The sequence below is a fragment of the Fusarium keratoplasticum genome, chromosome 1 (assembly GCF_025433545.1).
Source record: "Fusarium keratoplasticum isolate Fu6.1 chromosome 1, whole genome shotgun sequence".
Classification (NCBI taxonomy): Eukaryota; Fungi; Ascomycota; class Sordariomycetes; order Hypocreales; family Nectriaceae; genus Fusarium; species Fusarium keratoplasticum.
This window is the reverse complement of record NC_070529.1, coordinates 526513-545454: the sequence shown is the minus strand read 5'-3', so window position 1 is coordinate 545454 and position 18942 is coordinate 526513. Positions and strand designations below refer to the sequence as shown.

The 18942-nt window shown below is 53.1% G+C and overlaps 8 protein-coding genes across 8 annotated transcripts; 3 read left to right on the top strand and 5 right to left on the bottom strand.

Annotated features, from left to right (window-relative positions):
• Nucleotides 1-481: 481 nt before the first annotated feature.
• NCS57_00017600 (uncharacterized protein) lies at nt 482-1285 on the top strand (the record flags this gene model as incomplete). The annotated part of the gene is made up of 2 exons (XM_053050265.1): nt 482-886; nt 935-1285. 2 exons carry the CDS (start codon nt 482-484, stop codon nt 1283-1285), a joined length of 756 nt encoding a protein of 251 aa, XP_052918780.1.
• A 1036-nt stretch (nt 1286-2321) lies between these two features.
• NCS57_00017500 (uncharacterized protein) lies at nt 2322-4577 on the bottom strand (the record flags this gene model as incomplete). Its single annotated transcript, XM_053050264.1, has 1 exon — nt 2322-4577. One exon carries the CDS (start codon nt 4575-4577, stop codon nt 2322-2324), a length of 2256 nt encoding a protein of 751 aa, XP_052918779.1.
• A 739-nt stretch (nt 4578-5316) lies between these two features.
• NCS57_00017400 (AB hydrolase-1 domain-containing protein) lies at nt 5317-6501 on the bottom strand (the record flags this gene model as incomplete). Its single annotated transcript, XM_053050263.1, has 4 exons — nt 5317-5504; nt 5553-6139; nt 6187-6312; nt 6476-6501. The coding sequence occupies 4 exons, from the start codon at nt 6499-6501 to the stop codon at nt 5317-5319; spliced, it is 927 nt and encodes a 308-aa protein (XP_052918778.1).
• A 188-nt stretch (nt 6502-6689) lies between these two features.
• Nucleotides 6690-8679, bottom strand: NCS57_00017300 (uncharacterized protein; the record flags this gene model as incomplete). The annotated part of the gene is made up of 7 exons (XM_053050262.1): nt 6690-7401; nt 7453-7638; nt 7690-7854; nt 7905-8098; nt 8153-8200; nt 8252-8344; nt 8404-8679. The coding sequence occupies 7 exons, from the start codon at nt 8677-8679 to the stop codon at nt 6690-6692; spliced, it is 1674 nt and encodes a 557-aa protein (XP_052918777.1).
• Nucleotides 8680-10061: 1382 nt separating this feature from the next.
• On the top strand, nt 10062-11301 carry NCS57_00017200 (TauD domain-containing protein; the record flags this gene model as incomplete). The annotated part of the gene is made up of 3 exons (XM_053050261.1): nt 10062-10223; nt 10273-11005; nt 11054-11301. The coding sequence occupies 3 exons, from the start codon at nt 10062-10064 to the stop codon at nt 11299-11301; spliced, it is 1143 nt and encodes a 380-aa protein (XP_052918776.1).
• Nucleotides 11302-11611: 310 nt separating this feature from the next.
• On the bottom strand, nt 11612-13790 carry NCS57_00017100 (Ima1-N domain-containing protein; the record flags this gene model as incomplete). The annotated part of the gene is made up of 3 exons (XM_053050260.1): nt 11612-12745; nt 12792-13613; nt 13662-13790. The coding sequence occupies 3 exons, from the start codon at nt 13788-13790 to the stop codon at nt 11612-11614; spliced, it is 2085 nt and encodes a 694-aa protein (XP_052918775.1).
• Nucleotides 13791-14193: 403 nt separating this feature from the next.
• Nucleotides 14194-15033, top strand: NCS57_00017000 (uncharacterized protein; the record flags this gene model as incomplete). Its single annotated transcript, XM_053050259.1, has 1 exon — nt 14194-15033. The coding sequence occupies one exon, from the start codon at nt 14194-14196 to the stop codon at nt 15031-15033; it is 840 nt and encodes a 279-aa protein (XP_052918774.1).
• Nucleotides 15034-15345: 312 nt separating this feature from the next.
• Nucleotides 15346-18666, bottom strand: NCS57_00016900 (uncharacterized protein; the record flags this gene model as incomplete). The annotated part of the gene is made up of 2 exons (XM_053050258.1): nt 15346-15526; nt 15575-18666. 2 exons carry the CDS (start codon nt 18664-18666, stop codon nt 15346-15348), a joined length of 3273 nt encoding a protein of 1090 aa, XP_052918773.1.
• Nucleotides 18667-18942: the final 276 nt, after the last annotated feature.

Sequence of the window (18942 nt, the reverse complement as noted above, 5' to 3'; positions counted from 1 at the left end):
TAGCTTGGTCCTTGTAAAGCTGCGGTAGCATTTCACGACTCCAAATAAAGTGAGGCGACTTGAAACCTCACGATGGTTGCCTCAAGCCTCTTATATCAAACAGACCAGATTACAGGGTCAGGCGGTAGTATCACCACAGGCGGTTGATGCTCGATGATGATGACAATGCGTAACATGAGGTTGCCGATTCGCATCGGCCGAGTCGTTCTAGACCCAGGCACTCGATCGTCTTGACTGGAATTCTGCCCAGAGGCCGTCGAAAGGCACCAGGGCCTGGGCTGGGATGGCTCAAACTTTGGAAAGAAGCCATCGTCGTTTGAGTTTTGGATGCTGTGTATAAGAGACGGACAAGTTCTCCCTCAGGAACCCCCCCTTTGGTCAAACAAAGCAAAAGTCCACTTCCATCATTTACTTTTCGGCACGCTCTCGTTTATAAGAACACATAAAACTTTGCACTCCTTACAAAAAGGTCACTTCAACAATGAAGACGACTGCCGTTCTCTTCCTGGCTTGTGCCCTCTCGGCCAACGCCTCTCACCACCGTCGCGAGAACGACGACTACCGGAACCGACCAGACTATCCCAACTACGCCGACCTCCCCAAGTACGGCTACAACAAGTACGGAGGCAACGCCGAGCACCCAGAGACCAACCCCGTCATCAAGAAGCCCGCGGCCCCTGCCACAAACACCAAGAGCACCACCTCGTCATCGGCTTGTCTCCCTCGTACCAAGATTGAGCCTCTCGTCGACAAGTACATTGCCGCCCTTTCTGGTATCACGGATGGCGGTGCTGCTGTAAAGTCGGTCTTTGATGTGAACTTTAAGCTCTACTCCCAGTCCATCTGGTGGGTGACGTCTCCAGACGTAATTGCCAAGCACGGAGCTGTAAGTGACCATTATTCTACTCTCGTGAGCATCAACTAAGATTCAAAGGCCGACGACTTCCCTCCCGTCTTCAACAACCGCGCAGAGCTCATCCGCGGCAACATCAAGAAGCAGAACAACCCCAGCGCCATCCTCAAGGGCCCCGTGGCCTACGGTTGCAACAGCTTCACCTTTTACTGGAAGCGCAACTTTGAGGTTCCCAAGGGAAATAAGCGCGGCCGCGGCAACGGCATCGACATGGTCTTCCTCAACCCCAAGACGGGCAAGATCATCAATGCCTACTCCGAGTATAACACCCTCAACCAGGTCTACAACTGGGGAGCCCACATCACCTGGGCCAAGGACAGGGTCTGCTGCGACTGCCCCGTAGTGTTCAACCCCAAGTGTAAATGCAAGTAAGCTGATGGCACACTCTGAGAGTTGGTGTCTGGTTTTCCTTGGGAGGTCTTGGTTGGGACGGGATGAAAAGTAGTTAACGCACGTGGGAATCTGGGTTTCTGTGAACTTTCTCTTTCTAGATAATTGGCGTGCGATGCTGAGATTTTCGACCTCTGGCGGTCTGACAATACGAAATGAAATATTGCTCAATACTTCTGTCTGTTCCCCAAGTGATGGACCTGATCCGGCGATACCAAACGGATCCGGCCATTGGTGAGAAATGCGAGTCAAAGGTTATCTCGCCAAGATTGCCAACACGTCCCTGAAACGCCCAACGCCACAATGAATAGTTTCTTATCATTAGAGACGCCACCTTCTGCGTGGAGGGTGTTATTGGTGAGGCGGTGTGATTGCCACTCTCGCGGTGAACGCCACCGCGAGATCATGGACGTGCCCAGGACCGTGGGTCGCCCCTGGGGCGAAAGGATTGATTTGCAAGGACTGGAATGAGGTGAAAGGTTGTATTTACCTCGGTTACATGTTTTTTGCTGCATAAATATTTGATCAGCAGAAATATGCTGGTCGAGAGCCATCATGTACGAGATGCTGCATCATACCTGAAGCCCAGACTGCTATGCAGAAGTGGATAGATACATGGATCTACCCAAGGAGCAAATTCCTTTCTTTGGATACTTTTGGAAGCATTTCCTGCTCGACTTGTGACGCTGCTATTGCCTGTACTGTCTTCCTCTGCAATGACGAGGACTCACTTGAGTCTAGACCGGTCGACTCAAGCAGGCATGTTCTAACCATCAATGATAATAACAAGAGAACTGCTTGAAATGCAGGCAAAGCCATAATTGGAAACCTCTAACGAGTATGGTCCTTAGGGTTGCTCATAACGATGGCTAAACTGAATTGTTCTGGGGGATTCAATATCAATAGCATCTGAACTTAAACCTAGCGATGACAAGAAAAGACACATGTCGTAGTAAAAAGACTCCTCATCTAGTACCAATATCGCTTTCTTCAACAAGTCTTGAAAGACAGGCTTCAACTATAGCAAAAGAGCAAACAGTACAGCAGCCAAGCCCACAGCAAAAGACACCGACTGAACAGTCGCACTCGCCGTGACAATCGCCGGCGTCGGATATGTACTAGGTGGAACATACGAAGGCCCTGAAGGAACAGCAGTTGCTGTAACAACATGCGTAGCCGTCGCATTGGGGAACTTGACAGTCGAGTTCTCAGCCACCACCACGGCTGGCAGAGCCCTCTGGTATGGGATGCCCTTATCGTCCTCGCCCGAGACGTAGACCAGAAGATTCCGGCGCTGGACTTTGACCGTAGCAAAGAAGGACGAATTTCGCGGGGAACCGCGCTCTCCAGAGCCGGCGGTGGCGTTGAGGCTGGACACCCGAGTAAAGTCGGGGGCTCGGAATGCAAAGTCGGCTGTCTTGAACCGGCCGTCTACCTCGGCGATTGCTCCGACGTCTTTACCGAACGGTGGCTGGCCGGCCATTGGGTACCAGCCCCGATGACCTGGTCGACCGCGGATACTGGCAAAGTTGAAGGATGAGAGTTGAAGTGTCGAGACGCCGGAGCTGAGGAAGGTGAAGCTGCCCTTGCCTGAGATTGTGACCTTGTAAGTGCCCGGGGGCGGTGAAGAGAGTGATAGATACGTGCTATCCTCGAGAATAGTCTTGGTGATTCCTATTCCTTCAGTTTGAAGTGGCTTTCCGCCTGGTGCTGTAATCTCCAGCTTGACGCCCGCTCCTAGGAGAGAGAACGTCACCTTTGTCATGTACGAATCAACAGGAACGTCAAACTCCTTGGCAGATCCATCAACTTTGTCCTGAACGCGAATGATGGTACCGAGATCAGTCGTAATAACGTTCTCGATAAACGAAGTGACGTTGGCAACCTCTGACCTTGGGCCTGTGCGGTACAGTCCACCTGTACCGGCACAAATTTGACCATAGGCATTGTCGGCTCTCTTGACTATGGTCGATCGCTTCATGGCACTGTCTTCACAGTCTGAGGCGTATGTAAAGACACTGATGCTAATGCGCTTCTCCTGAGCCTTGGCCAGTAGCTGCGGCATTAGATGTGAATCTTTGGCGTCTGCGTCTGTGAAGAGGAGAAGGCCTGAGTCGACATCCATGACATCCACAGCCGCCAGCATGCCTGTGAAGGCCAGCTCGGGACAGTCACCCCCTCCAGCAGCACCAAGGTTGCTGATAGCATCCTCAAAGGCGGCCAGATCCGTCGTCACGGTCAGCGGCCCCGTGCTGGGGTCGTTGAAAGGGGAGAGAACGTAGAGACCGGGCTCATTGTCTGTACCTGACAGACTTTCAGCGATTTGGAGGGCTTGAACACGGACGGCATCGATGACATCTTCCATGCTACCCGTCGTGTCGATAGCAAAAGCCAGAGTCGGAACACCAAAGAGAAGACGCAACGCCTTGGGAGCACCGCTCGTGTCGTCCTTGATATCATCAAAGAACTGCATTGTGGCCTGCATCGCCAACTCGGCAGCTTTGAAGTGTAGATCTGAGTGCGGTGACCACCAACAGTTGTTGCTATCCTTGTTGATGCCTGGGTACGCCTTGTCGGCGAAGCCACCATGACGACACTTCCAGTCTCCCGGAATCAGAACGTCCTCGCCGGGATAGTAGCCGCTCGTAAGTTTGGGAAAGCCGTTGGTGTTTTCCTCGCAGTGGATGCCTTTACAAGGAATAGGCCAGTCCGAGTCCCAGCCTGGAGGTTTGGGAGAGACGTTGCAAGACCTGCAGCTTCGTTGATCAGGCGTGGACATGTACGATGTCATCGGTTTGTTGCGGATGAGGTCCGAGTTAGGCTCAATATTTCCAAGCTCTACCCAGTTGCTATGCGAGTAAAAGTCCTGGATCGTGTGAAGCGCCTCGCCGACGGCCTTCCTAGCCTTGGCAACATCAGGGGGGAGAGCCAAAAGAGCCCCTATAGCCTCCTTCTTGAGATCCTGAATACGTGACTGGGCCTCCACAAACGACTCTCCATCGCAATGCTTATGAGCGTGGTCTTGGTCATCGTCAACGTCCATGTTGGCCTGTTGGATCTCCTTGCACGCCGCACGCATCTTGCTCGAGATTGTGGTGATGGACGGAAAGTAGAGATAGGCTCGGTCTTCAAAGGCGACTCTCGTCATATCTTCATGGGAGATGCCTCCGTTTCCTGCAAAGTCTTCTTTCCATTGTGCTGGGAAGAAGGCAGAGACTGGTAGGATGTTGATGGCGATGAGAGAGGTGAGGATAAAGAGGTAGCGAGTGGCCATGTTGTGATGCTATCCGAGTTGAGACTCGGGTTAACGATTGACTATACGCAAGTGATTCAAAGAGAGTAGAATTGCCCTTCATATCAAAACCCATCTTGGCACTGAATGCAGTGATAGTTATGTTGTTGACGATTCTGTTGTTTGGATGTCCAGCTCCGCCCAATGACGGAGGTGTGTCAGCGTTGCTACTGCAACTCCCATCTTCTCAACACCAGTCCGAAGCCTCAGCTGGGAGTTTCAACCAGGTCACGCTGTTGCCTACAATAGTGCTATTTCAAGAAAAGCCCAGGACGAGACGTGATTTGTTTGCATGGGAATGACTGGCCGAGCCACAGTGACGTAGGGATGTGGCATTCAGAGGTCGTATCATCTAGGACTCTTTGATAGAATTATAAGGCGGCCTCCTGCAATGGCTCCGACTTGGTCAAGTCTCCGTGGTACGGAGGAGGTAGGCAGATAAGGTGCCTGAAGGGCCGCCTTGACCCCTCGAGCTAATGCAGCATCAAGTTCTAGAGCGAACTACAATGGGAAGCTCAATACGGAACGGCTGAAGTAACCATCTACTTGACTATTACTACTAAATATAGTGACGATCGAGTCTAAGAATTGCAAGTTGCCAGCCGAGTTGAAACCACTGCTCAGCGATCAGAAACCTCGAGCTGGCGTATCTTATGATGGCCCCGAAGCCCTCCCGATATTAGAGACAGAAACTTTATAAGTACATCTGCTTCCAATGTCATCAGAGCCGACTCGAAATCTTGGGCTCATCATCCAAGAAATCATTGATAAGCTTAGAAAACTCCTCAGCATACTGCCATAAGAAGCCATGTCCAGAATCTGGAAACAGATGCAGCTGAGCCCCTGCGTGTCTCAACTTCCTCCACATGACGTAGCTATTTTCTTCCGGCAAGAGAAGATCCTCGCTTCCTGCGTACCCGTCAGTAACCAAGCTCATCAACTTGCAGGTCAACTCACCGTTTGCAATCAACACGGGCATCTTGAGCTCCTCGAACCTGTCGTACGACGCATCCCTGGCCTGCTTGCGATCCATAAACTTGGCAAAGGCAATTCCTTGGCGGTGAGCGTTTGCTGGATCGACAGCGCTGCTCCTATCCTTTCGCGCACCCGTGATCCTCTTCCAAGCAGCCTCGCCTGCCTTTCTGCTCTTTTCTGATGTGCGAAACATGCCAAATATGAAAGCCTCCTTGTGCTCTTCTTCTGTCTTGGCAGCTTTGAGACGATTAAACGGCTCTAGCGAGGCGGCTGGCACAACACCCTCGCCTGTACTGGGTGTCGTCCCGCAGAGGATGAGTCGACGGACTAGATCTGGCGCATTGAGAGCGACGAGTTGCGCGACGCATCCGCCCATGGAGAAGCCCAATACGTCGGCCTTGGTGACTCCAATTGCGCGGAGGACGTCAATGTAGTACTGCGCCCACTTGGCAAAGACCTTGGGTACTTCACCTTCAGAGCGGCCTACACCGGCATTGTCGATGAGAATGATGGGACGCTTGGCGGCGATTGGGTTCACCAACGCTGGATCCCAGTGATCCATTGTCCCTCTGCAACAGTGAGCATCTCACCAAGTGCATGCTTGGAGGGTTCTCACCTAAAGTGCATGAGCAACGCAAGAGGAACGCCATGATCCCTACCAAACCGTCGATAGGCAAACTTGATGCCATCGACAGTGACAAACTGATCTTTTGCCGTCTCATAAGTCGCCATCTTGAACTGTCTGCTTTTTGATTATCAAAAGAGGAATTGAAACTTGTCAGGAAGAAAGGGTATAAAAGGTTCAAAATGCCGAGGTTCAGCGGCTATTGACGTCAGGTGATTGAGCCAAAAGTTGGGGAACCCTGTGAAACATCTCCAACAGTTGCCTATTTCGGCAGCTTTACCGCATCAAGGGATTGCGGAGAAGCATAACCAGTAGTTGAGACTAGTTTACCCCAGGTTTCGAGACATTTTGACAATATTTTAAGCATATAATAGTTGGTAGGCAGCGGGTCAAGGGATATTCATGTGTCTTGATCTAGCAACTTTTAGTCTCCAGTTGTGCTCGTATCTGTCTATCCAATCTTTTCTACCAACAATCTCACCCACACTCCTCCTCTAGTGAGCAAATCTAAAGTCCCAGCGCTGCTGACCCTCATCCGTGGTGTTGAGGATATAATCCTCCTGCTGCTCCTTAGTGAGAGCATTCCATCTCCTGTCGCGCACCTTGTTCCTCCAGACGTAAAACGCCTTGACAAGGTAAAACAGCACAATGTTGCCGCAGGTAATACCCAAGATGACCCTGTTGCCCCGGCGGTACAGAGGCTTGTCGTCCTCGCGGAAGATGTTGGAAGCGGCAATGTTACCTGTCTGCACAAACATGTTGTACAAGGCGGCGCTGATGGCACGGGTACGCACACTGTTACTGTTCTTGGCATTCCAGCCTACCAGGATGGCGTGGCAGTATGGGTAGCTCAGAAGACCTGAGATAAGAGCGTATCGAACCCAGGGAGACATGTCGGCGGGAAGGACAACGAGGGCGAGAACCCATGGGAAGATCCAAATGTTGGAGAGAGACGAGAGCATGCCTCGTTCCTTGACGCGCTCAGAGACCCATGTGATGATGAGGAGGTTAACGGCATAGAGGAACTGCGAAGGAATGGCGAGGAGATTGGCCTTGAAAACAGAGAAACCAATCTGACGCAGGATGTAGGACAGGTATGTGCTGAAGGGCGAAGGTGGGATGTAGACCATGAGGCCGATGATGTAGAGCGGCCACTGCTCCCAATCCTTGATGGCCCTCCAGAGTCGGGGGAGGTTGACGGCTTGTCTGCCAGGGTATTAGCTTCAATATCACAGAGCTGTGCAAGTTGAAACCTACCGGTTGTTCATGTCACCCTTGCTGGGATCATCACGGAGAAGTCGGTTAACCATGATGTACTCCTCATGCTCATTGAACCAGCCGTCCTTGCCACGGAACCAGCTCTTGGTCTGGCAGGGACCAGGAGGCATAAGAACCCATGAGAAGAGACCGACGATGAAGGTGCCAATGGCTTCAAGAATGAATCTGCGTTGCCGTGTGAGCTTCATTCGACAAAACCTCAGTAATCAGACTTACAGCCATCTCCAACCTCCCAAACCGGCGACGCCTCGCATCTGCAGGATACCGGAAGCGAGCAGCGAACCCACAATGTTGCTAGTGCTCAGGGCCGTCCAGAAAAAGGCCAGTCTAATGGGCAGCTCATTAGACTTGTAGAAGTAAGTAAGCCAAAGAACAATATCACTAAAAATCCGTTAGAGCTCCTCCTTTTAGAAAGCTTCCAGAAAACTCACGGAATGAATCCACCCATCAAAAGACCTAGTAGGGCCTTGATGGCAAAGTAGGCCCCCCTGCTGTGTAGGGCGGCCTGCGAGCCAGCGACGAGAGACCAGGAGCAGATGAGGAAGGGGATCCATCTGTCGGCTCCGAGCTTCTTGCTGATCAAGCCACTGGGGAGTTCAGCCGAGAGGAAGCTGACGAGGAAGATCTGGGGTCTCGTGTTAGTCTTTGGGGTGTGAGCAGTGGGGGGTAGAACACTTACGGTCTGGCCGTAGTTGAAGTCGTTTGTGTCCATGCCAATCTCGGGAAGCTGTTACTGGTTAGCAAAGACTCGAGATTGCCGTGATTGGGCTAGACTCGCCATATTATCCGAGATGGCGCGGTTAATGTTGCGCCGGTGAAAGTCGAGGGAGCAGAACATGACCCATGCCCAGAGAGTAATACGCCAATCGATCTGTGGCGGGACGATCCATGGTTAGCAAACAGTCTTACATGGCGCATAGTACTACACACCTTTCTCACAAGCCTCTTTTCCTCTTCGGCAGTCCAAGTATAGTTGGGGTCGAACCTATGACGGTTCTCATACTTGGCATTCTCGTAGACCTTGCGCCAGCGGTCGGCGACCTGAGGGTCAGAAAAGACATGCTCAATCGTCGAAGAGGCAGTCTCATCACCACTGTCGGTAGGAGAATCACTAGGAGATCGATCATTGACAAGAACCTCTTTAGTGTCCCTGTCGTTGACATAGACCTCCTTGTTGTCCCGGTTGGGAGCGTCACTAGCAGCCATGGTGAACAAGAGTGTGTTCGAGTCCGCGGAGAAGTGAGGGAAGACTTGGGGCCGCGGAGATGTCAAGAGCAGAACCTGCTTGTGATGGATGCATGGCCTGGCTTATAAAGGTCTGGCACCTCTCCCATGCCCTCGGGTTCGAACCATGATGCACGACAACCAACCTCAGGGGCGGGACACTAGCAATGTCGCGATGAGCCTCGATAATCACCTCAAACTCGGTGAGACGACCTTTTTTGCCTCCAAGCGTCGATTATACCCTGGGTATGCCCATAGAGAAAGCTACGCTGGGCAGGCCCAGACTCGAAAAGCTTGGATATCTCTGCAAAAAAGTTGGGGGTCACTTTCAACAACCTCCTGCTAAAGCATTGAACCCCCGAGAGCCCGTGGCGACGGAGCGGTAGTTCGCCGACCAATCGAGACCCCCGGATAAGCATGCATCTGGCCGAGAAGAGAAAAGTGTCGGGTCCTCTGCGAACGTTGCAATGGCGAGGTCGTCATTGGAAGCATGTAGGTAGAGACTAACATGACTTGTGTTGGCGGAGCTTTGTCTAGAACAGGAGAATGACGTGCCCGGAGACGGGGAGTCGCCGGTCCAATCGCTGGGTTGACCGACCGAGAGGCCGTAGATATGAGGGAGACTAAGGTTTTTTTGATGGAGAAAATCTCGGAGGTGGTGGTGGTCTCGGGGAGTTGATCTGTGAAGCTGGGGTTGAGTATATCTTGTATGTACGTACTATTCTGACATGGAACACTATTTCTCTACTATCGTGGAACTCTCAACTATCAGATACAACTCTAATACAACAACACCGAATAAATTCAATTCCATTCTTTGAATATTCAGCCATAATCGACCTCCCGAGCGATATCCCGTATTCTCGTCACAATCACATTGCGTGACCCTGCCCCAGAGATTGCGACACCACCATGGCGCGGGCGTTTCGTGATGGCGCAATCCTTATCCCATCGCCCCCGTCGCGGTCTAAACCCCTTGGCAAATGTCATGTTAGCAACGACCCAAACAATTGCAGAAAACTCCATTGCGTGATTTCTCTCCCACTTGTCGAGCGTCGACTCGCGCCTCATTGATCGGCGGCCTTCTTACGCAATATGCCCTTCCGAAGTCGCTCAGAGTGATGCTTCCATCGCTTCCTGCAACATCGCTCGCGACGAATGAGACTCTTCAGGCTCCGTCGGTACTCTGCTTATTGCTTTTCCCCGCGTTGATGCCGGCATTCATGTGCTGGATCGCGATATCCGATGAGGGGAACAAGAGTTGCTGTGTAATACGTATATAAGAGACGGCTTATCTGTCTCAGAGGAGACTCTAATCAAGACAAGTCGAAACTCGTAGATTCATCACTGTCTGCTTCTTCACAATGGCTCCTTCAGCAACTACAACCACGGCCAGCTTGGTCACCGACGCCTCCAAGCTCAAGCTGTACCCCGGCCACGTCGAGGGTGTTTACAAGGAGCTGTCTCCTGTCGTGTACAAGAAGGAGGATGAGCTCAAGGGAACTGACGACTTTGCTGCGGCCAAGGTTAGCTCTCTCGCTACCTCATGTAGACGCACAAACTAACACGATTCAGTATCCCAACTACCTCCCCACCTGGAACAAGGACCAGGTCTACCCTCCCCTCGAGCCCTTTGAGCACTACGACCACGGCCGCGACGCAGACCCTACTTTCCCCAACCTCATCACAAAGGACACCAAGGTCTCGCACCTTACTCCCACCATCGGCACAGAGGTCGAGGGTGTCCAGCTGAGCAAGCTCTCCAAAGCCGGCAAGGACGAACTCGCCCGTTACGTCGCTGAGCGCAAGGTCGTAGCCTTCCGGAACCAGGATTTCGCCGACCTTCCCATCTCCGAGGCTCTCGAGTTTGGAGGCTACTTTGGCCGTCACCATATTCATCCCACCTCTGGTTCTCCCGAGGGACATCCCGAGATTCACCTCGTGCACCGTGGTGCGGGAGACAAGTCCCACGAGACCTTCTTCAAGACTCGCGTGAGCTCCGTGGCGTGGCACTCGGACATTACCTACGAGCAGCAGCCCCCAGGAACGACCTTCCTGTACATCCTCGACACCCCTGACACCGGCGGTGATACTCTCTTTGCCAACACCGTCGAGGCCTACGAGCGTCTGTCCCCTGCTTTCCAGAAGCTGCTGCACGGCCTCAAGGCTACGCACTCTGGTATCGAGCAGGTCAACGCCAGCGTCAAGAAGGGTAGCATCAAGCGTCGTGAGCCTGTTGTCAACGAGCACCCCATTGTGCGAACACACCCCGTCACTGGTGAGAAGTCGCTGTTTGTCAACCCTCAGTGTAAGTCAAGAACCTCTCCCCGATATAAACCCATACTTACATCCACAGTCACCCGCGACATTGTCGGCCTCAAGAAGGAAGAGTCCGACGCCATCCTCAACTTCCTCTACGAGCACATCGCCTGGGGCGCCGACTTCCACGCCCGCGTCAAGTGGCAGGAGAAGACCGTCGTGGTCTGGGACAACCGATCCGTTCAGCACACTGCCCTTGTCGACTGGAAGTCTGGCCAGCGAAGGCATCTTGCCCGTATCACGCCCCAGGCTGAGCGGCCCTATGAGACCCCCTTTGAGGGTTAAGGTATAATGATAGCGTCTTGGTTAAATGTCCCGCGGGCAAAGATCCCAGCAGAGGACCGAAATAAACAAATTGATATACAAGGATTGTCTGTTGGTGAATGTCAGGCAGTGATGTGATGAAACACATGAATAGTGGCCCATCAGGCTGGAACACAACAATCCTCTGAATGATGCTGACACTACCAAGTTACAGGGCCCATGTATGCCTCTATATGTACTCTCACAAACCAACTCTTGCGTATGCATTCCCCTTTCCTCCCAACGCCGATGCTCATGTATCCTGCCAAAGCAACCCTCTATGGACAAAACATCAAACCACGCTACTCCAAACCTGATGTCCGAGCATAACTGTCAAGACACCGATGCCGTACTTGCCGGCATCTGCAGTTCCCTGCCACACCTCCCAGCCAAGCCAGCACACAGCTGCCAGTTCCATGACGCTTAGAACAGAACCCACATACGTCGCTGTGCTTGGGCCTTTCTCTTCCTTTGTTTCCTTACTAGCTTCGCCCGTCACCCGTAGTGCGATTGTCCCAGCTGCAGAAAGCAATGCCAGTTGCACCTCTCGACGGAAAGGGGTGTGGATAGCTAATGTGAGTCCCCACACGACAAGCAGAGCGGCGAGAGCCATGAACTCGACGCCCAACTTGTCCATTTTGGGCCCTATAGCTACAGCAGGCTTTTCTTCAGTCCACCCAGATGGTCGTCGTGCCGAGGCGTCACTCGGCTGGCTCTCCTGGCTCAAGCTGAAACTCTGACTCAACATGTCAGCCAAGCTATTTGCCTCATCGTTGCTCCTCTGAGGCGCAAAGAAACTCGGCGGCTTGAAAGAAACGTCGCTCTCATCTTCCTGTTGCCTCTGTGCTTGGGCCTTGGCCGCACCCCGGAAAAAGATGCTTTCCTGCTCGACGGGCTTACCCCTCAAAACAGGCGCGTTGGGTGGGTTTCGCAGTCGTTGGGATGGAGTCGTCGGTGCTGCGGGAACCTTGTACCAAAAAGGGCTCTGCTCATTGCTGACGGGCGATTCTCCAAAAGCCGGTCTCGGGCCGTTGGAAGGAGGCGCCTCACGAAAGGCTCGGTGTTGTGACGGAACTGGAGACTCGGTAGGAGTCCAGTCCATCTCGTCCGAGTATTGAACCCCCTGGTTCCTTTGTGGAGAGAGATTGAGGCTGTTGAATTGCGTATGAGGACTCTCCGGCATCCTCACGGGGTTGCTGGGAGGGTATGGCCGTGGCAGTGGATTGACAAGTGGTTGACTGAATAGATCTCGCTGCTGGGGCGCAGGAGTCGGCGAGTCCAGGGCCTCGTTCAACAACTCAGAAAATGTTTTTGGCTCCTCCTTTTTCCTTCTCGTGATCTTGGGTTTCGGTGAAATGGTGGCGCTGGAGTTCCCAAAAAGGGGCGTGGTATCAACTCTGATGGACCTCCTTGCAAAAGAGTAGATCTAATCAAGTCAGCATGCGTTTACTTTCTCACACGGAAAAACATACCATAATCATGACAACCGACATGACCAGATGAGCGCTCAGCTGAGCACTCCTCGACTGCCCCCTACCTCCATTCATCTCGAGCACCCGGCGGAAAAGGATGCGGAAGAAGATGATGAGCCCCTGGAAGGAATACCACTGCGTGAATCCCAGGAGATGTCTCGTGAAGCCGCGGCTGACCTGCACAAACTGGGGATTCCACCACGCAGATAGTATGCTCGCCGTAACTGCCCCACTGATCAGGGTGTCGGCTGGTGGGAGAAATGCAACAGCCCATGATAGAGCAGCCACTGCCATGGTCGGCCAGCTCCTGTCATCCGGGTCATACATTCCTTCATCTGGATGCTCCAGCACATATGACAGCGTCTTGATGTGCCAGAGCATCTGCATCGCCAGTCCTCCCCACCACAATCCCCTCCCCAAGCTGTTGGCCCAGTCCAACGCCGTATTCCTTCCTGGATCAGCCCTCCTCCCTCGACTCTTCTCCATCATTCGCCGTAGATGATCCGTCTTGGCCGTGTACCCCGCCCGACGAATCTGACCCTCCACCCGCTCGGCGCATTCATCGCAGACCTGAGGATATCGCTCCTCCAGCCCCTTTCGGTATCGGTAATAGTTTCGCTCGAGTTCAGGATAATCGGGATGGTTCGGATCGTCGGGGAGATATTGAGCGAGTGAGGACGTAAATAGACGCTGATTCTTGAGACATGTCGAGCAAAAGATACTATCCCTCGGCGACGAGGGAGGCGACTGTCGTGGTACTGCGTATTGCGTTGCGGGAGCTTCTCGCTCGGTGGCTACTGGAGGATCCGTAATCTCTCCATTCTAAAATCTGTCAGCCCGAGGTCCAAAACGGGGGTTTGGCGCTCATACTTCATCGAGATAGTTGGTCGCATCGCAGAATAGGCAGAGAAACTGGCTCGTGACGCCATCATATTTGGTGTTGGACCTCTTGCCGCAGTAGAAGCAACTCAGGTATCTCGTCCCTCGCAGGCGCGGCATGATGCCATGACCATTAAACCAGATCCTACAAGAAAAATAACGAGTGAGATGTTTGTCGAGATTAAGAAAAAAAAAACAACTGGATGGAATTTTTGATGTTTATTCCAGGTTGACATGGAAGCCCACTTTCTGGGGTTTCTGCCGGGCGGTCGACAGATTTTAGAGGCTCTCAAGCCCCTGCCGCGGGCCGTGCAGCGCTGTGACCCCTGCAAGGCCCCTGTAGATTTACGGGAGGTCACGTCACACCAAATGGAGATCAGGACGACCTCAGCCTTTAACACCCATTGAATCAAGGCATCTTTGACACCGTTGCTACAACAAAAGGCATTCACGTCGCCAACCAGCAGCAAGATTCTTTCTTCCTTGTAAACAGCGCAATAGATAGCACGACAATGCCGCCATCATGACCACTCCACCCTCATCTTCAAGGCCTCCTCTCCCTCCACCCCTCCACCTAACCATCCGCTTCTCAACCTCACAGCCAGACCTCGAACTCGACATCCCCTCGCCAAACGCAACAACCGTCCTCGCCCTCAAGCACCTCCTCCGCACCCGTCTCTCCTCCCGCAGCCGACTGCGCCTCATCCACCAGGGCCGTCTACTCCCCGACTCGTCAGCCCTCAGCTCCGTACTCAAGGCGCCGCCGCCTCCGCCGCCAAGGGAGGATGACCCGAAGGGCAAGGGGAAGGCAGTTGAGGGCGTGTCGCGTGTCTATGTTAACTGCTCCATTGGCGATGAGTTGACGAGCGAGGAACTCAAACAAGAGGAGGAAGAGGCTGCCAAGCCGCCTAAGGATGCGACGCCTGAGGGATCCAAGCCTACAGCGTCGACGAGACCGAGGCCGAGGGGATTTGACCGGCTGCTTCAGTCTGGGTTCACACAGTCCGAGATCTCGACGTTAAGAACCCAGTTCACGTCGATACATACTTCGCGCTTCACCCCAGATGCCATGCCATCTCCCGACACCCTGCGCAACATGGAGGACGCGTGGATCGACAACAACGCTGGAGGCATCCCGTCCGAGTCCAACCCGCTAGAGGATGAGTACACAGGCATGGCTTCAGTACTAGAAATTTTGTTCCGAGCCATGATGGTCGGCTTCTTCTTCCCTTTAGGAAGCCTGACATGGTTGATGCGCGAAGAAGGGATCTGGAGTAAGAGATGGCAGATCTTTGTCGGCTTCGGCGTCGTGTTTAGTCTCTGCATTGGGTTCATCATGGGGATCTCAGGGGACCGGCCTTAGTAGAGCCTTCCCCTAGATGATCAAGGACAGCAGCATTCTTTCTGGCGTCGGGCGTTTTTTTACATGGAGCGTACTACATACAATAGTCTACTACAACTACAGATGGCGAACAAGACGGGCTAGTATAGATTCCATTCCCAACATTCGGTCGGGACAACTCGAACCGCCCCGACAACCGACAAGACAACAACTATCTTTTTTACCGACGCGCCCAAACTCCCCCAATCCCCGGATGGTATAGCAAAATTATGGCCCAGTACATACCAACAACCCCCTTTTGAACTGCTCGTGAAACAGAAACAACTAAAGGCCTTACAGGTAAAGACTCTGGGCGGCCACAATGTCTCTGCGGATCTTTGCCAGACTCTCTTCAAACTTTTTGGTAAGGTCTTCGTTGCCCATAACCTTGGCGGCCTGGGCCATCTGTCGAAGGAGCTCTTCCAGACGGCGGAAGAGGCGAATGAGTGAGCCTTCGTACACGTTTGTCATTTTGCTACAAATTGTTAGTGATATTCTCTTCCAGTGTGGCATCAACACGTACCAAATCTCAACAAACGGACGTCCTTGGGCCCACGTGTAGACCGTCTCCATCAGCTGCCACTTGAGCTTCTGCACATATTCCTCCTCGTTGACGTCGAGCTTGCACTCCTGGCTGACCTTGGCAATGATTCTCGCCTTGGCCTGGACCTCGCGGAAGGGCTTCTGCAGCTCCTCCTTGAGAGCAGGAGCTTCCACCTTTTCGTCAAAGATGAAGATGCTCATGACAGCAGCGCACATCTCGGGTGTCTGCTCATTGAAGAATCTGTCGAAGAGCAGTTCCGAGAGGAGCAGCTCGTGGCCCTCAGTGGATGAGATCTCACACGCGACACGAGCCTTTAGCTGAACAACCTCGGCGTCGTTGATGAAACCGAGGCGGCGGAGGACACGCTTGCGTGACTTGAGCTCATCCATCTGAGCGATGCTGTACGCCTTGGCGATGGCCTTCTTGGTCTCCTTGACCTTGTCGGTCAGCTTGACCTTGGTGTGGTATTGCTCCCATAGTGAGGGAAGAAGAGGAGAGAGATGCAGAGGGTTAGCAAGAAGCCTCGACTCCAGAACCTCAATCTTTCTAAGAAGCTTCTTGAACGACTCGTCGGTGATCTCCATGTTCTCAATAGGATCCAAAATAGGCAGACCATCGGGGAATCGGCGCTTAACCTCCATCAGAGACTTGGTGAGCGTCTCCCTGTCGCCATCCGTTTTCAACCCGTCCTTAGGGAGGAAAAGACGGATCTGGCTGATGGCCTTGATGCACGTGAGCAGGCATGGCACAATGGCAAACTTGATGTCGTCGTCGTCTGAGAATGGCTTCAAGCCGGGGGGCATCTCCCCAGCTGGCTGCCCGGGGGCGATTTCGGCGCTCTTCCTCGAGATGGGCAGGAGAACATCGATGACGTAGGACTCCTGGGGGATGTGTTCGGGCTCGCCAAGCTTGGGTGCTCGGCGGGGAGTCTGGTTGACAATGACTCCCCATCCAAAGTCGGTACCGTTTCCAGCGACAGTCTCCTGGTCGTCCTTGGGGTTGTAGATCTGCACCAGACGGCCGGGCTGGAGATAAGAAATGCTATAGTTGGGGTGCTGAATAACTGTTCGCATGTCCTTGGTGTAGGTGCTCAGCTGTTGACGAATCTGGTAGTAGTCCTTGACTGTCGCCTCATCAGGGATGCTCATTGTATCGCGCTCCTGCTGTAGCGACATCAAGTCCTTCTCCAGAGACGGGACGCTAGCCGCGTTTTGGAACTGGTGGAAACATCGCTCCAGCATAAACTCCGGTGAGATGGCCTCAATTCGCAGCAGGTTCAGAATCATGTTGTAGCCGAGGTAGAAAGCCGAGTTGAGGCGATCCTGGTGACCAGTAACAATCTCCTTGGCAGTGTCGGGCTCAAGCTTATCGTCAATCATCATGATGACGATACCTCGGGCATCGAGACCACGACGACCAGCACGACCAGCCATCTGGATGTACTCGGAAGAAGTGAGAGGACGTCTCTTGACACCATCCCACTTGGTCACCTGGGTGAAGACGACAGTCTTGGCAGGCATGTTCAAGCCGATAGAGAAGGTCTCAGTCGCGAAAAGAACCTTGATCAGAGACTCCTGGAACAGAATCTCAATAGTCTCCTTGAGAATAGGAAGCAGGCCTGAATGATGCACACCGATACCTCGCTCCAACAGGGGCAGAAGGTTCACAATCTGAGGCAACTCCCTATCCTGCTCCGACAAGCTCTCAATGGCGCTGTGAAAGACCTTTTTAACCATAGCTTTTTCGGAATCGTCGTTGAAGCTGAGGGACGAAATGTTCATGGCCATGTTCTCGCACTCTCGCTTGCTGAAGTTGAAGACAATGACGGGGTTAAACTTCTTCTTGATAGTCATCCGGATGATCTTGGCGATGTCTGAGCCGCTGTCCGCACCACCCTTGTTGGTCTTCTTATTCTTGCCCTTTCCTTTTTGTCGTGCCGTAGGATCGTTGGGGTCAGCTCCCTTCTTCTCCTCCACCTCTTGCATAACCAGGTTGAAATTTTGCTCGTTAAAGTTGCTCTTCTCATCAACGATGAGTCTAGCGCCACTACCCCCAGCGGGGAAGAAGTAGTTCTGAAGAGGAGTCGGTCGGAAATCAGTGTAAACAACGTGACAGGCCTGGTGATGGATCTTGGCAATCCACTCGGCGAACTGGAAAGCGTTGGGGATAGTGGCCGAGAGGAACACGTATCGGACCTTGTCGGGAAGCATAATGATGGTCTCCTCCCAAACGACACCTCTCGTCTTGTCGCGCATGTAGTGAATCTCATCAAAGACAACCCACGCAACTTCTCGCATAATCTCTGAACCTCGATACAACATGGATCGCAAAATCTCTGTCGTCATGACCAGACAACTGGCCGTGGGGTTGATAGTCACGTCACCAGTCATCAAGCCCACATCTCCAAAGATGGCCTCGAAATCTCGATACTTCTGGTTGCTCAGGGCCTTGATGGGACTCGTGTAGATGACTCTCTGGTTGCGCTTCAGACACTGCGCGACGGCGTACTCTGCAACGACCGTCTTTCCGGCAGAGGTGTGCGCAGACACAAGCACACTCTCCTCCCGCTCAATCGAGGCCACGGAAAGACTCTGGAAAGGATCGAGCTTAAAGTTCCACGTTCGCGCCGGCTCGTCGGGCGCCTTGTGCTCGGACAAGGGAACATACTCGTAATCCAGGTCCGGGGGCAGCGCAACTTGATGCTGAATGTTATGCGACAGGACCAGCGACGAGTCCTGAGGCACAAAGGTAGATGCGCCAGCAACCTCTCTCGACTCTGCCGTCTGGAAGGTATCCGTCATGACAGGACCCGCGCCATCCTCCTTCTTCCTCCTCTTCTTATCTTGCTGGCTGGGCGTGTCCGAAGTGTCGTCGTCGTCGGAATCCTCATCCTTGGAGGTCTCGGTCTTGTCGTCCATGTCGACGTCCTCGGCCGCGTTGGCCGCGTTGCCGTTCATGGCTTCATCGGCCTTTCTCTTCTTGGTCTTGTCGCGCTTGCGGGGGACGCTCTCGTCTTCGCTCGCACTCGGGGCCTCCACCTTGCCCTCGAAAACATCAAACATGTCATCCATGTTTGGCGATGGTGTGTGCCCGCGATCGGGGGCGATCGCTAGCTTTTTGGAGAAAGGGATCGAGATCGGAGTAGCTAGCAGCAGAGTCGCAATTCCCAACGCGCTGAAGAAGGGCGAGGTTCGAGAACAAAGAAACGAGGTCTCAAACAAGACCAAAAATAGTCACCTCGAAAGAAAAAAGAGCGTGACCTTGTCGTCCCGTACAACAACACAAAGGAATCGATCGGAGGTTCCCAATTCGTGGGACCTGGGCCATGCGATTAAAAAAAGTTGGTT